The sequence below is a fragment of the Peromyscus californicus genome, unplaced genomic scaffold (genome assembly GCF_007827085.1).
Source record: "Peromyscus californicus insignis strain IS unplaced genomic scaffold, ASM782708v3 Scaffold_11__1_contigs__length_118956290, whole genome shotgun sequence".
Classification (NCBI taxonomy): domain Eukaryota; kingdom Metazoa; phylum Chordata; class Mammalia; order Rodentia; family Cricetidae; genus Peromyscus; species Peromyscus californicus.
The window spans coordinates 30,982,587-30,998,367 of NW_026294402.1; the positions used below are offsets into that span (position 1 = coordinate 30,982,587).

The following is a 15,781-nucleotide window of genomic DNA, read 5'->3' on the forward strand; positions in this document are numbered from 1 at the left end:
CATAAATGAAATTGTTAAATTGGTCCAAATTCCTTTTAGTAAGTAGTGTATAATTGGAGTTTCTGGACAAAACTCCTGGCTCTGACAGCCCCACTAGGTTCAGCTTCAATAGAAGTCTAAAATACCAAGGCTATTGATGAGCACACACACAGGTGAGATGTGCACATGTGTGTATATGTGTGTAGATATAATCATTTTTAGGATGGTTTTAAAGTTCTCTAATATAATGTCAAGGAACACAGAGAAGAGATTTAATAAATGTGGCCACGTTGGCAGAAGCAACTAGAGAGGTGTGATGGCACTTTATTTGTGATCCTGATATGCGTTTTATTTTTAAATAGGAAACAAATTTAAACTGCTTAACTGGGCAGGCTTAATCATTGCTCAGTTGATCTAAGAAGAACCTATTGCTTGAGGGCATCTTCTCCAAAGATGACTGCTCCTGTTCCAAGGTGTAACCTTAACTTTGTGGATGATTGCTCTAGGCTCCACAGTTCCTGGACCTGATTGACTAGACAGTGATTAATTCCCTGTTTGACATGCTTATGCACAGAGGTAAGCAGATAACCTGAAGAAAAGGAGGCAGGCACAGAGTGGAGAAAGACATCACAGGCTTCTATTTTGCCTTTAGTTGCTGAGAATATAGAGAAGTTTTGAAGACTATCAACAAGGCCTATTTCAGATACCACGTTCTGTGTTTTGTTAGGATGCAGTTATTTTATTAAGAGAGAAATTTTGGAGAGAGTGAGCAAGAGCCAGGAAAGACTGGCATGAGGCAGCAGTAGGCAAGAACTGTGCTCAGTAGCTCCTCTCCACGCCTCTCTGTTCCCATTTCTGATCCATCAGCTTCCCTGTTAGACGAGGTAGGGCTCTTTGGTGTTCTGTCAGGAACATGCAGTGGCCAGGAGACAAACAGTCAGTGGTGTGGGCAGTGAGGGAAAGGAGAAGGGGTTATCAGGGAACCAGAGTGGACACCCACAGGTGGCAAGACATCCACTAAGGAGTTGGACCAATGGGTTAATGTTTGAATGTAGATGCTGTGTACAAAAGCTAAGGAAAATTAACAAAGAACCAAAATGTACAGGAACTTTATTAACCTTATAGCATCTGTGGAGACATGGTCAATTCTATGATCTTATGGGACTCTTTAGAATTGGTAGAAAAATCAAAGATGCAAAATATCAGTTCATAGGTGACATGCAAACAGAGGTAATCATTCCCTGGAGCCTGTGACCACTCTTGTAGCATTAAAAGTGTTGTCTTCAGAATGTATTATAGTATTGCCTATAAAGCAAAAAAGGAAAAAAGAAGAAAAAGAAAAAAGAAAAAAAAAGAAGCCACTCAAGCACATGACTTTTACTGTGAATATCTATAAAATTATGGACGTGCCAATGTGTGGATGTGTTTTACAGATCTATTTGATCGTTTTCCACTTAGAGATGTGGTAGATGGATGGAAAGACTCTGTGTCCATGATGGCCTCTCCCATCCATAGATATACTGGGTAGTAGTTTGTAAGAAATTTCACATGAGGGTTCAATGTGTGATCGGTTGTGGTTGCGTTGAGATGATTGTGAGGGAAGGGTAACTTACCATGTGGATAAGATACTTCTGAAACATTTAACTATGCCAATAGTATCATGTTAGTGTCTCATGCTCACCAGCATAATACATTGGTGCCATGACTGAAATGTGATTTTTATTTTTTTGTGTACAATTACTTTTATCATTGTGGGAACCAGGGAGCTATCATGGCATTAGATGATAGTTTAAGATATCTTTTTCTTCAGTTTCACCTAGCACACCTCGTCATGGAGAGCCTCATATTACCCAGTGCATTCCATGCTATTTCTTGAAAATTCTTCCCAAGAACACCTTTCTTTGTGTGTGGACATATGCCTGGCTTATGCTACAAAACAGTATCTATGTGTTTCTGTAACAAATAGTGACCTGTCTTGACATTATGCCACATCATGGATCAAAATGTGCCATACTAATGATGAACATTTAGTACAGTTGGAGATTGAAATTCAGTACATTTTGCTCTGGATTGGTCAGTTCAGTAGTTTACCTGCTGTATTTATAGTAACTATTTTTTTATTTTGGTTTTTCAAGACAGGGTTTCTCTGTGTAACTTTGCGCCTTTCCTGGAACTCGCTTTGGAGACAGACCAGGCTGGCCTCGAACTCACAGAGATCCACCTGCCTCTGCCTCCCGAGTGCTGGGATTAAAGGCGTGCACCACCACCGCCTGGCCAACTATTTTTTTTTTTTGACTGGTTAAGCAAGAAGGGCAACATGATGATTTGCCTTCCTTGTGCTTGCTTGAAAAGTGTTAGTTATAATATTTAACTGGCATGGTCTAATAGAGTTAGATTTTTACTTAAAAAAAAATCACCGTTGAATTCTACTTAACTTATTAGCCATTGTTTTATTGAAATGTGTAATTAACTGAAGAAGAGATTCTTCTTAGAATTCAAGTATTTATTTTCACTTAGACTAACTTACTGTTTCATGTTGGTCTGTTGATCTGCATATTTCTTTACCAGGAAAGTAAAAAGGGACCATTGTTAGGGTATGGGAATGGGCGAACAATAGAGAGGGGAATCGTAGGGACCAAGTGATCTGATTGGGAAAATGGAATAAAAAGGGGGGGCTAAGTATGGGGGGAAGATATTGTAGAAGGAGGGTAAAATAACAGTAAGGATGTTTGAAAAAGTCATAAGTAATCATACTACAAACTATTTACCTAAAAAAACCTATAATATACATAAGTCAGTGTATAAGTATACATACACAGTTAAAATAAAACATTCTCATTTTGGCTGACAATACTTTCTTCAAGGAACAAAGACAACCTAACAAAAACTCCAACCCTAGGTAGGAGAAGCTCTCTTTTTAGTTTTTGGACAGGTTTACCAAGAGACTCCGTAAATATAAAGACTGTCACTACTGTCCTTAGTTGCCTCCCCAGAATTGGAAGGTGAAGTCCTTATGGCTGAAGACGTCATGTTCTTCAGATACAAGACCCAGAGGACCATGAGTTTGATCTGACCTGAAAGCCTCCTCCCTGGGGACTAGCTTTCTTGGTACCAGAAGGCACCATGCAAGCTTCCAAAGGAGGGGAGCAGTCAAAAGTTCTACCCAGCTGTGATGCCCATGAACCCCGACAATGACCAGCATGGCCACAGTAACCTTAAGGGGGCACTGGAGGCATGAATGTCTTGGTGGTAATTAACAACTCTCTTAACTTGGACTTAAGACCCATTCAATGAGAGGGAAATCCTGCCTGATACTGGAAGCCTAGAAACTACCCAGGGCTAGTGAAGTCATGTATCTTGGAGGAAAACCTATAATTACCACTTTACTAAACTAGCATAATCCCTGAATATACGTGTCATGCCCACCGATAAGTGTAGTCCTCATTCCTCATTAAGGAAGCTTCTCTTTGCAATAGATTGAGACCATTACAGAAAACCACAGCTAATTAAAAATGCAAAGTTCGTGGCGTTCGGTCCCATTGATGTATCTATAATTCAGCTCCCATGCTTAAGGCCCAAGGATCATTGAGGAAGAGGAGCCATAAAGATTATAAGAGCCAGAGGAAAAGGGAGTTTGCTGTGAGATTGTGTCTCCTAGGAATGTTAGAAGTTACACGCATAAAGTGTCACGAACATGACTGCCTAAACATGAGCTAAACAAAGACAACAACAATAGACATGTAAATATGGATGGGGAGAGCCCATGAGGCTGCAACCCTACATAAAGAATTATAGGCAACAAAGAAATGCTCAGAGTGGGAGAAATAATCACTCCCAGAGAAGAGCACACCAACTGTTTTTCCAATATCCAAAGCTCAACCCTGAAAACACGCATACATGTAATATTATACAGAATGAGTAGGATATATTTAAGAATATATATATATACACATATATATGTACAAACATATACAAATATGCATGTAACAACAATTGATGCAAAAAGGCCATGAATTTGAAAGAGAGCAATGAGAAGTATATGTGAGAGTTTGGAGGGAGGAAAGGGAAGGGGGGAAATGATGTAATTGTACTATAATCTCAAAAAGAAAAGAAAAACAATCTGATAAACCTCTTTGCTCTGTGGAAAATGAACCGTGAATGCAAAAGTAGATGTGGCAATGCTATCACTCATTCATCTCGCAAATATTTATCCGGTGTTTTCTATATCCAAAGCCCGCAGCTGCATGGTATGTCACATTAAATAAAACAACGCTCTTGCTTTGTCCTAGTGAAGGAGCCAAGACATGAAGAAACAGATATGCAAGGCCAGGAGGTGAGACAGGGGGGAAACTGGAGGTGCTGTTTTCCACGAACTACTGAGGTAATGCTGCTGTATCTGTCTGGGGGCATCCGAGTCGGGACCTAAATCAGCAAGGCCAATATGGCTGGGAAAGACATTGGAGAGGCAGCTGTTACTCATTTCCCCAGGGAAGGCCTTTTTCCTAAGTATGCTGAGAAGTCATTGGAGGGTTTGGATGGGCAGCATAGCACCTGTGACTTATAAATGGTTCTCTGGCTTCTACCTGGAGAAATCACCATGAAGGGGCAAAAGTAGAGGCAAGGAAGCCAAACCATGAAGTTATTGGTCAGTCGAGATAAAGATGGCTCAGATCACGGCAAGGGCAGTGGAAACAGAGAAATGTCCGCAGCTGCAGGGAAGCCAGCAGGTAGAATGGCTGAGGTTTGCTGCCACTCTCCTTTAAGGATGGGACAAAGGGAGCTCTAAAGACCGACTCCAGGATTTGTCAAGACCTGCAGCCCAGAAACAGGAGCAGGTGTGGTGAATCAGGGAGGTCACAACTTTATGTTTAGGATCTAGGGGTGTGTCCTGAGGGAGTCAGACACAATGACTTGATCCTGGAACTGAGAGGTACTGTCTGTCCTGGAAAATTAATGATGGTGTAATTCAGATGAACAGCCCAAGGACAGGTCAACCACTCTTCTCAAGTGAGAAAAGAGCCAGTACCTCCCACAGGCAGCTGCTGAAGACCAGGGTTGCAGGATGTTTGCTCTGTTGATGCTGGGGATGGTGTTTCTGTCCTCCCCATATCGGGGTAAGTCCTGGTGATAAGGAGGCAGCTGGTGGCTGCTTAAGAAGTGACTAGATGCTGGGAAAGGAGGGGTTTCCAAAACTGGCTGTGGGGCTGTGGAGGTCTGGGAGATTGTGACAATGGAGACCGCCTTTCTTTCTCTTTGTAGGTGACCTTCATGAACTTGAAGGTATGACCGTGGCTGGTGTAAAGGTTTTGGTAAACCGTTCATTTGTGACATGTTTAGGAGTAAACTTCCCTTCAATTTACTATGGAATCCGTAGAGTTCAGTCTTCTCCCGGCATACTTCCTCTATTTCTATTAGTAAGGAAGTGAAAATACCTTTGCTTCCTTTTACCCATTACTGACAGAATATTCAGTTTAGACAAGATGTTTATTACTTGAACCCTATGGGTAAATTCTACAGGAACCCTGACTTCCTCAAATGGTATACATTTGTTTTATGTCTATAAGCTTCTGTCTCACATTCCCAGCACTTGGGAGACAAAGGCAGGTGGATGTCTGTACGTTCAAGGCCAGTCTAGACTGCATGAAGAGTTTCAGGACAGCCAGGGCTACATAGAGAGACCTTGCCTCAAACAAAACAAAACATTTCTCTCTCTCATAATTATTATAGGAGTCCTATTTGGGCAAGGTTAGAACTAATGGATTAATAGTTAACTCCCCACAGAGAAGGATCTAATTGCAAAAATTTTCTCAGAGACCACAATCACTAAGTACTTCTTTCTGTATCTCAAAGATCTTGGAACAATGTGCTATAAATGTAACAAATATCATCTTGGGTTATGCTATGAAGTCATGAGTTCCTGCACACTGAAGCATAGACAGTCCTGTGCTGCTGAGAACATTTACGTACTCACAAGGAAAGGTAATGTGGGGAATAGAGTGATGGGCAGTAAACCACATGTTCCCTTCTAAATAGTAGTGCTCTTTGTGCTTAGGATGAGTGGGATAGTGGAGTTGATGAGGATGAGTGGTCTTGTATAGGGGTGGAAAGATGGACCTTTCCCTGAGATAACACTGAGTAGTGGAGGGGTTGATGTCTCTGGTCAGTTCTGTAATAAAATCCCTTCTGTGGGTTAGCAATGAGAAAGAGAAGTCTATGATAGTTTGAAGATGAATTATTTCCAGGAATATAGAAAGAAAGAATAGTCTTTAAAATTCTTTCCCTCTTTCACTTCCTCAGGGCAGAGTATGTATCATTATTCGAGACTGTCATGTATGACCAACTGTGAGGACATCAACTTCCTGAGTTTTGAAAAGAGGACAGAGCTTATCTGTTGCAAACATAGTAACTATTGCAACCTCCCCATGGGACCCTAGTTCTGAATTTCCTGTGGATTTGTGGTCATTCTTCAACTTCCTACCCGCTCCCTTTCCCCCAAAGTCTGTATTTGCTCTCCTCTCCTAACTAATGGTAAGTGAGAAAGTCATCTGGCACTGAAAAGGGAAGTAGTCATGGGAGAAATTGGGCTGGAAGCTCATCATCATTGCCAAGTGAATCTTTGCAAATTCTTGTTCTCACATCTGGCAGGGCACTTTGGTTCACTGACAATGCTGCTTGTTGTGAGTATGCTCAGAATTAGTGATCTCCTATATGAAAACATAAAGTCTTGGGTCAAAATCAAATCCCCACTTTGTACAGGAAAACCTGTGAGTATGCTGTCTTGGTCTGTACCAAGTCCTCTGAGTTGGGGTTCTCTTTGGACTAGCTCTGAGACTTCCTGGCTCAGTACTTTTGACCCATGGATTCTGGAGATAGGGAAGGAGTGGGCCCTGCTTCCCAGTTTGCTGATGTTCTGAGACAAATTTTTGTCTAGTAGATTTCATGGGGGAAATCTCCAGTGAGAAAAACCTAAACAAACAGAAAGATTAAACAACAAAACTTTAGGAATCTGTGGACGTTGTCATTGATGCAGAAGCAGTTTAGTGTGTGTGGATCTGGTTTGTATTATCAAGGCTCTGGGTTGAACCAGGTGATTGGATTAGGGATTGAGGTCTTGTTCAAAATTGAATACTCAATTTCTTCTGATGGGAATGAAGGAAAAAGTGGAAATGGGTTTCTATCATAGTTAAAGGTAACAGAATCTGCAGATAGCATGAGGTACCACTCTAGTGTCCTTTCTGTTGCTGGGATAAAACATCCTGACCCAAACTAACTGAGGATAGGAAAGGGCTTGTCTGGCTTATACTTCCAAATCTTAGTCCAACACGGAGGGAAGTCAGGGCAGGAACTCGAGCCAGGAGCCTGGAGGCAGGAACCATAGGAGTACAATGCTTGATAGCTCATCTGCAGGCTTATGCTTAGCTAGCTGTCTCATACAATACAAGACCACTTGCCTAGGAATGATACCACCCACAGTGGTCTGGGCTCTCTTATGTCAATAAGAATAATCAAGATTGTCCCCCACAGACATGTCCACAAGGCAATCTGATCTAGCAATTTCTTTTTTTTTTTTTTTGGTTTTTCGAGACAGGGTTTCTCTGTGCAGCTTTGCGCCTTTCCTGGGACTCACTTGGTAGCCCAGGCTGGCCTCGAACTCACAGAGATCCGTCTGGCTCTGCCTCCCGAGTGCTGGGATTAAAGGCGTGCGCCACCACCGCCCGGTGCAATTTCTTAATTGATTGTGCTAAGCTGACAAAGTTAACTAGGACATGGTTTTTGGGTAATAATGTATGCCACCGTAAGACAGAGTTATGAGTAACAGAAAGAATGAAAGAGTAGAAGTTAACACCAGTAAGAGGAGAAATATGCAGACAGCATATGCATCAAGCACCAAGGTATAAACAAAACCAGAGTAGCACAGACACTGGAGCATCACACGAGGGGCCAAGGTGGACAGAGGGTAACCAAGTTTCTCTGGTTAGGAAGCCTACTGCAATCCCCGCTCCTGGATTCCTGTGAGCCTTCTCAACTATATTATGCCACAACAAATCCTCCAATGAACAAATTGTTCTACTTGAGGAATTAAATGAACTTTCTCTCCTTGTCTTGTGTCGGAGAATGTAGTTGTTATTTTTGGGGAATTCCCAATTTGAACTTTATAGTCAAGGATGGATAAAAAAACACACAAAACAAAAACCACAAAACAAATAAACACCCATCCTAACCAATCCCAAACCCCCAAATCAAACCAAACCAGAAACCGTGGAAATAGTTTTTCAGAATAGACAAGCAGGTTGGAAAAGCCAATGTAATGTGGGAGTTTGAGTTTATGTCATGGAATTTTGATGTATCTGGACTCTTTTAACCCTTAACTCACGAGGATTGTAGAGGTCAATGCAGGAAAAAAGAATGTTATTTGGCAGTGGGTTTCAAAATTACCTTTAAAAAGATCCCGAACCAATGTTTAACAAAGCCAAATTTGGATTTTGCTGAGCATGAAGAGTTGTAAGCTTGTTCTGTGCTTCATGAACAGATATCAGGAATAGGAGCCTCACAGCACTGGGTTTTTATGCAGACATGGGTGGTTTTGGTGCTGCGCAGACTCTGTCCTGGTCAATGTACCCAGTTGCATGGATCTTTGACTTTTGAGAGCTCAGTGGCTTACTTATCTATAAATTTTCTCTCTGTCAAATGGGATTCGCTTTGTCCACTTGCTAAACTCTCAACCAATGAGTGTCTAGAGTATTGGACCAAGGTATGGATAAGTCTGTGGTATAATTTATGCCAAGCACATTTTATAAATGGGACAAGTCTAAAGCTAGTCTGTAACTGAGACCACATTTTTATTAACGTTTTCCTCCTTCACTTCTTTGCTCCATTTTTCTCTAAGTTTTAGAGGGGTGGCATGACGAACACTAAGCAAGTACTCACTGAGCTACCCCCAACCCTATTCTCTCTCTAAGTTTTAAGTTGGGAAACAACCCCAACATTGGGAATAGAGCTCTCAAACACGATGAGCCAGGTTGGAAAATGAAGTTTGTTTTGTTTCTCTTGAGAAACAGGGTGCAGGGTCTGAGGACATTACTCATGAAAGAGGAGACTCTTGGATGTAGGATTCCTCACAACCTGGATGAAACTGTCCTCATCCTTGAGGATGTTTTCTTTTACGTCACCCACCATGGGATATTCTCCCCAGTTCTAGTGTGCAATTTGGGCAAAAGAACAGGGTAAAACCTGGCTGAAAATCTCTTTCCCCAAATGATGCCACACCAAGCATCTTCTTTATTTGGCAGATGCTCCTCTTTCATGTGTTAGAGTAATTACACAGGGATTATTTTACAGATATCCTCTTAAGAATTGTACTTGGGTCCGCAACCTGTGAATCTGCTATTGACCAACAAATAATTCACACACCTTCATATATTAATCCAAAATGAATTTCACATGTATTAAAGCTGTAATTGTGAAAAAATCAAATAAACTTTGACTTTAAAAAGTTTGTTGCATCTATCATTATTAGTTTTTAATATATGCTTGACAAATTCTAAATACCTTACATATATGTGTGTAGCTATATAGTCCTACATACTTTTCACTGTTTCTATAATGTAGACAAATTGATAGATAAGCAATCTGATAACAGGCTGGTGACATAAATAGACAAGTATTGCAGTTTCTGGTCATGACTGTTGTCATCACGATGACCAAGTCAGTCCTTGACTGAAGCAGCTTAAGGCAGGCAAGGTTTATCGTGACTCCTGGTTTCAGGTTTCCTGGTGAGGAAGGCATGGTTGGATTCACCATGATAGGGGACTTCAGCCTGAACTGTTTAGATATGGGAAGGTCAGGGAACACAGGCTGTACTGGAGCAGGATTGAGCTACTGACCCTCAAAGCTGTGAGTGGCAGGCTAGGCCCTATACACCAGTTTCCATAGCCTCCCCAAACCTGGCCATCAGCCTGGGACCAAATAGTCAAGCATGCCTGTGAAGGAAATTTCCCATTGAAACCATAGTACAGTGCTGTGTACCACATTGGTGAGCACTTGGAACTGTGTGAGAATTTCATCGGTAAACCTGGAGCTTGTCTTTTCTCCCCGATGACCAAAATCTCAGAGGAAGACCAAGGACAGAAGAAAACCAGAAGCTGGGGATTGTATCCTTTGTTTTTTCTTTTGCCCCAGTCTTGGGAGTCCTGTCTGCTGTATTACACTGCTTCCCTGCCTCCACTAGAGGGTAGGAAGTTAGAGAAAAGTCGTGATATAGGAGATTTGGTTACAGCAAACTTTGGAAAATACAATCTGTTACAGATAGTTAATGGCAGAGCCAGAATTTAATCCAAGACCTGTATAATCCCAAGGTTTTTTCTCATTCCGTCCTCACTGTGAGAGATCAAGATTTTTTAAGTGTCTATACAATCTAATGGCTGAGGAAGCTTCTCTAACTAAGCTATCAGTTAAAAAGTGATAGATTTGACCACATATGAAAGTAAATATTTGATTAGTTAAAACCACCCTCTTGGAAAAAAACATAGGAATGCAATGGGAAAAGATTATCTGATAAATAGTTTGTCTCCTAAATATACCAAAGTTCTTTCATATAAATTAATGTAAGATTAACTGCACAATTAAATAATAAACAATGAACAATTAAATAAATTACATAAGTAATCCAAAGGAGGAATATAAATTGTCACTGCACATAAAACAATATCCATTGTCATTTATAATACCAGAATTGCATATAAAGGAAACAAAGACCTCGGAACCCTTGATTAATATATTACCGACAAGAAATGCTAAATGGACCTAGTAATAAATTGCCCCTAACTTCTTACCTTTATACCTATAGGCTGTGCAACTCTCAACCCTTGTCAGAGAAGCTTCTTTTTGTTTGTTGATGTCAACTAATGCTGAGACCCACGATCTGTCAATGTGCAGAGAATAAGAGACTAAGACGGCCAACTCTAAGTGAGACATCTCTATCACACCCTCTTCCCCCAAGGCTGAGGGATCATCTCAGAAGAGAGACCAGAATGATTGTAAGAGCCAGAAGGAGTAGATGTCTGTAGGGAAACAGTATTTGCTGGACATGACAACAAAGTTGCACATAATGAATTCGAATAGACTGAGACTGTATGCACAAGAACCCCACAGACTGCTCCCACAACCCTGTGTTAACAGTTCATAGCCATAAAGACAGAAGGGGAAGACCCCTCTCTCTTTGTATCTCTAGCACAGGTCTCTTTCCACACCCTAACCTTTCGCTCAGCCTGGCGGAATTATCGATGAACAAAATCCAGGAAAAGTTCAAGCACTGATTTTTTTTCACCATGTACATTCTTTCTCAGGAAGCCAGTGGTACATGCTTTAATTTAAGTGGGATAAGAGGCAGGGAGGAAAACCAGAGAAAGAATTAATAAAATATCTAGCCACATTGGGGAAGGTAATAGGCCTTAATGAGGAAGCTACAACTGTTGGTCTCATAAACTGACATGAACAGATATGGTAAATGGACCTGTCAGCTCTCCTTCTACATAACTGTGTTTGTCTCCATAGATCAGTGGGGCTGCTCACTTTTTGCAGTGGGGAGTGGTAGCTACTGAGATTCATAGCTTGTCATAGGAGAACCACAAATAGGACATCTGTATTACTGCTTCCAAGGCTCAGGGAACATGGCAGAGGAGAAGTTGGGAAGAATGGAAGAGCTCAGGGTTGGGGTGGAGTGCTGTGAAATGCTATTATCTGGGGACAACATGACTATTGCACTTTGAACTCATGACAGTTGTGCTTATCTGGGGAGAGACTCATGAGACTCCATCCCTCTCTAGCATTCATAAGCTTAGTAGCTGTTGGGAAAAGGAGAGATGTTTTCTTCATGTCTGTAAATAACCTTTCAAAGATGCTCCTCTTAGCAACCATGATTGTGGTAGTTTGCATGTAATTGGCCCCCATAATCTCATAGGGAGTGGCACTATTAGGAGGTGTGACTTTGTTGGAGTAGATATGGCCTTGTTGGGGGAAGTGTGTCAGTGTGAGGGAGGGCTTTGAGGTCTCTTTTTCTCAAACAGTTAATCAACTTCCTGTTGCCTGTAAGATGTAACACTCTCAGCCCCAGGGCCACATCTGCCTGGGAGGCTGCCATGCTTCCCTTCATGATCATAATGGACTGAACCTCTGAAACTGTAAGCCAGCCACCTTCAATTAAATGTTTCTTTATTAGAGCTGTCGTGGTCATGGTGTTTCTTCATAGCAACAGTAAACCCTAACACTGATTAAACTTACTGAGCTGTACATACACAAGATGTGAAAGTAGAAGTCGTGGGGTAGTGGAGAAGGTGGTCAATGGAGAGGAGGATAAGAGAGAGTAATGGGGTGAGTATGATCGGAACACATTGTATATGTGGAAGAAAATGTCACAACAAAGCCAATTATTGTGTATAATTATTACATGGTAATAAAAATTTAATATATTCTGCCACAGAATAGAAGAATGGAAAAGAAGGATCCATCTTTTGAATTTTAATTTTTTCTGCCCTTAGTACTTGGTTATCCAGTGGGCTTTACTAACAACCCAATCACATGCTGATGTTGATAAGAAGGTTTTATTTGTTCACTTTTTATTGATTTTGGAACAGGAAGGGGCTTTAGAAAAAGGGTGCTTTTCCTCTTACACATAGAAGGCAGAGTCATATGTCTGAAGTCCTTCTGTGTAGTGTGGTCCTCAGGATGTTCTTGTGGAGAAGCCATCCCATCATCCAGATGTTGGAGCACAGAAGCCCAGAAACTTCTAAAACCTTTCATTGCACATGTCATAGCCCCGGCAGCACCTGAAGTTCACCAGGTAGTGGCCCCATCTTATTTTATTCACATTAGCACAGTTCTTTAAGCAGCCCATGAAGTTTAACCAGAGGGTGCCGTCCCCTGCAGAAGAGGGAAGAGCAGATCAGCAAACCCAGGAAAGGCATCTGTAAATCAGCTTCTCTCCAGCCCACGCTGGCATCTAAAAACTACCATGTGGAGTTCACGCTCCATTATTCAGATATGAAGGACTGGAAGGCATTGGAAGGTGGTGGCTCCCCAAAGGAAAAGGACTATAGTGGCGCAGTTTTAAGACTTTGTTGGAGGTAGGAAGGTCATGAGAGAAGTGTGTCAGGGATTAACCACAGTGGGAGGTTTCCGTTGAGAATCTCAAGGCTTGGGTATCACTGAGGATAGGAAACTAGAGAAACCCTGTCTAACCTTATTTACAAGGAGATGCAACCAGGGCATATCATTGACACTGCCCCCTCAACCCTGACCCCACCCTGTTTCCATAGCCTGGAGCCCTTCTTGAAAAAGCCTGGGCAGGTACACAGAGAGCTGCTTTTGTTACTAACTAGCTGCTCTCCAGGGGGTGAGTATTATGTCCATCCAGTCACCTGCATTCTGCCCCGTCTGTTTTCTCCAGGCTTCTTACTGTTGCCTTGAGTATTACCTTTGCTTCAGCGGCCACTTCCATTTCTCTTTGATCATAGTGAATTCTGGGAGTGATATTACCAGCTACCTCGGGAGTCAGGCTGTCTACAGTGACCCAAAGTTTCTCTGTGCTCATCCCCAAGGCCCACACATCCGGCTTCCTCTTCCCCATCCTTCCTTCCTTACCCTACCACTTACTTTTGAAGATCTTTCCAAACATGCAGGCCTCTTCTGCTGTGGCCGTACATATTCCTCTTCCTCTAGAGCACTTTTCCCCGGGGAACTGGAGGTGGCACATTCTACACTGCACAATCTCCACGACTCGAAGAGAGACATGAGAGATGATTCTACTAGGAAAGAGCCCATCTCCCCCTTCCAGTTCGAAGCATGCTTAGGGTTGGAAGGCATTGCCGGCGTGTCCCCGGCCCCAAACCCCACCAAAGCATGGACATGTGCCGCTATTAGAATGGGTGAAACCAGAAGGGTGACCTGAGTTCACGGCCTCAGAAGCTCCAGCTTGGAAGATGGCAGGGATGGAACGGGGAAGCAGAATGAAAAGAGAAGCATCGTGCCAAGATGGTCCGGCTAGGGTTGCTTGGTACTCACCATTATTTTCACCAACGAGTACTTTATCAGCTGTTCAGGTGAGGTAAAGAGAACAAGACTGCACTCTGTCTGAGATTTACCTTCCCTTGCGCTCCCCTCCCCTCAGGCTCATCCTGCATTCTAGCTTGGTGTGTGGAGAGGTTTTTTTTTTTCTTCTATTACCTCGAAGGTGCTCATGCCGTCTTGTACCATTTTTCCCTTTTATCCTCTTCCCCTCAGATTCTTCTTCCCACCCCTAAGGATGAGGCATAGACCCGAAGGAAGGGGACCCACACATGGTTTTTACTTCACTGTCTTCTGTCAGTCGAACCTCCATGATAGGCTCACTTAAGATCGGACAGTGAGAACAGACCTCTGAAACCCAGGAGGTTGCTACCCTGGATTGGGCCACCTGGTTTCTGCCAACCCCACATCCCACTTCTCTGGTCCCTTGCTCTTGTTCCTAGGTTGTCAGTTGCTGCCCTGCTTCTTTGTTAGCCCTACAGACAGCTTCCATCCTGGCTGTCTCCTGCCAGAAGAGGCTGCTGAATGTGGAGAACATGTCTATTTGTGGTTTACTTTGAGCCCCCAGTGCCCACCCACCCCACTCCTCCTGGACTCTCCCTTCATCTTTTTCTTCACTTTCACACCCGTTTCTACTCACATTTGTCAACCTCATGTGCAAATGACGCAGAGAAAACTGTTGAAAAAGCGAAAGGACAGAAGTCATACTCTCTGCGGAGGATCATTTTCCAGCCCCCACTTCACAGCTTCTAGGAATCTCTCGCTCTGTTAGTAAATCATCTACTTCCTTCTACCAGCAAAAGGGCTTTGGTTAAGGTCCCAGTGACCTGACACAGGGTGAGCGGAAGGCACACAGGGGCTGCTCTTTCTGCTGGGTTGCCGCAGCTGGCCTTCATCATGGGAGTTCCCACTCATTCCTGGATCCTGGACATATCTCACACTGGTGACTCTTGGGACTCACCCCTCAAACGGCAGAGTAAGATGAGACATCCCATTAAGTAAGACTTGCCCATTTGGGAGGCAGAAAGGTTCAAGTTGGGACAGGAAGTGTCACTATTTATATACACTGGGGAGGCTGGCTTCTTTAGAGGAGTTAGGGGTGGGACAGTGAGGAAGTCACTGAAAATCATACCCTGGTCTTAGAAAAATCAGTGACTCGTCTTTTCTTTGTAACTTAGGGGGAGAGAGACTGGCTAGAAAACTCCTGGACTTGATTTATTCCACCTCTCAGGATTTCTGATACACACCAGGTGACTGTTTCCCTGAGATCACCTCTATCCTACTAAGGCCTCAAAGGCTCATCATGTAGGGTTCAAGTGTGCACATACATGCAGTACCATGACTGGCCAGTATAAGTCCTTATCTGGTCTCCTACAGAGATTTTCCTTTGGTGCCTCAGCTCTTTGCTTCTGTCTTCAGTACAACCCCTTTGATCATTAAGAGTTTCACATTTTTATTGAAATTTGTCAAGTTGTATTAGGTCAAAGTTTCTCTAGTACTGTGAGTCACAATTCACCAATTATTGTGGTTTCTAGACAAAGATCTATAGAGACAAACTATCTTAAAGAAAATAAATGTATGAAAGATATAAATGTTTTCAAGGTGGGATGTGACTGCCTGCAAGAAGACAAAGCAATATACAGAAACACAATGGAGACACACAAACTGAGGGCCAATTTGTACCCCGCCCCCAGTGCATGGAAACACAGGCAAATGACAAAGACTTTTAACCTCCTGTTTT

At 42.6% G+C, this 15,781-nt stretch overlaps 2 protein-coding genes across 2 annotated transcripts; one reads left to right on the forward strand and one right to left on the reverse strand.

Annotated features, from left to right (window-relative positions):
- The first annotated feature begins 3,933 nt into the window (after window positions 1–3,933).
- Window positions 3,934–9,323, forward strand: Pate2 (prostate and testis expressed 2). The gene is made up of 2 exons (XM_052727534.1): window positions 3,934–5,958; window positions 6,277–9,323. The coding sequence occupies exons 1-2, from the start codon at window positions 5,841–5,843 to the stop codon at window positions 6,411–6,413; spliced, it is 255 nt and encodes an 84-aa protein (XP_052583494.1). The 5' UTR covers window positions 3,934–5,840; the 3' UTR covers window positions 6,414–9,323.
- A 3,440-nt stretch (window positions 9,324–12,763) lies between these two features.
- Pate1 (prostate and testis expressed 1) lies at window positions 12,764–15,053 on the reverse strand. Its single transcript, XM_052726374.1, has 3 exons — window positions 15,002–15,053; window positions 13,630–13,821; window positions 12,764–12,897 (listed from the first exon to the last, which is right to left on the reverse strand). Exons 1-3 carry the CDS (start codon window positions 15,051–15,053, stop codon window positions 12,764–12,766), a joined length of 378 nt encoding a protein of 125 aa, XP_052582334.1.
- Window positions 15,054–15,781: the final 728 nt, after the last annotated feature.

Bases quoted from the DNA above. Each gene is read 5' to 3' on its own strand.
- Pate2 (XM_052727534.1), top strand. From the start codon at position 5,841: ATGTGCTATAAATGTAACAAATATCATCTTGGGTTATGCTATGAAGTC. The intron at 5,959-6,276 runs GTAATGTGGGGA...TCACTTCCTCAG, and splicing joins TTACGTACTCACAAGGAAAG to GGCAGAGTATGTATCATTAT.
- Pate1 (XM_052726374.1), bottom strand. From the start codon at position 15,053: ATGGGCAAGTCTTACTTAATGGGATGTCTCATCTTACTCTGCCGTTTG. The intron at 13,822-15,001 runs GTGAGTCCCAAG...TCCAACCCTAAG, and splicing joins CTTACTCTGCCGTTTGAGGG to CATGCTTCGAACTGGAAGGG. The intron at 12,898-13,629 runs GTAAGTGGTAGG...CCTCTTCTGCAG, and splicing joins GTTTGGAAAGATCTTCAAAA to GGGACGGCACCCTCTGGTTA.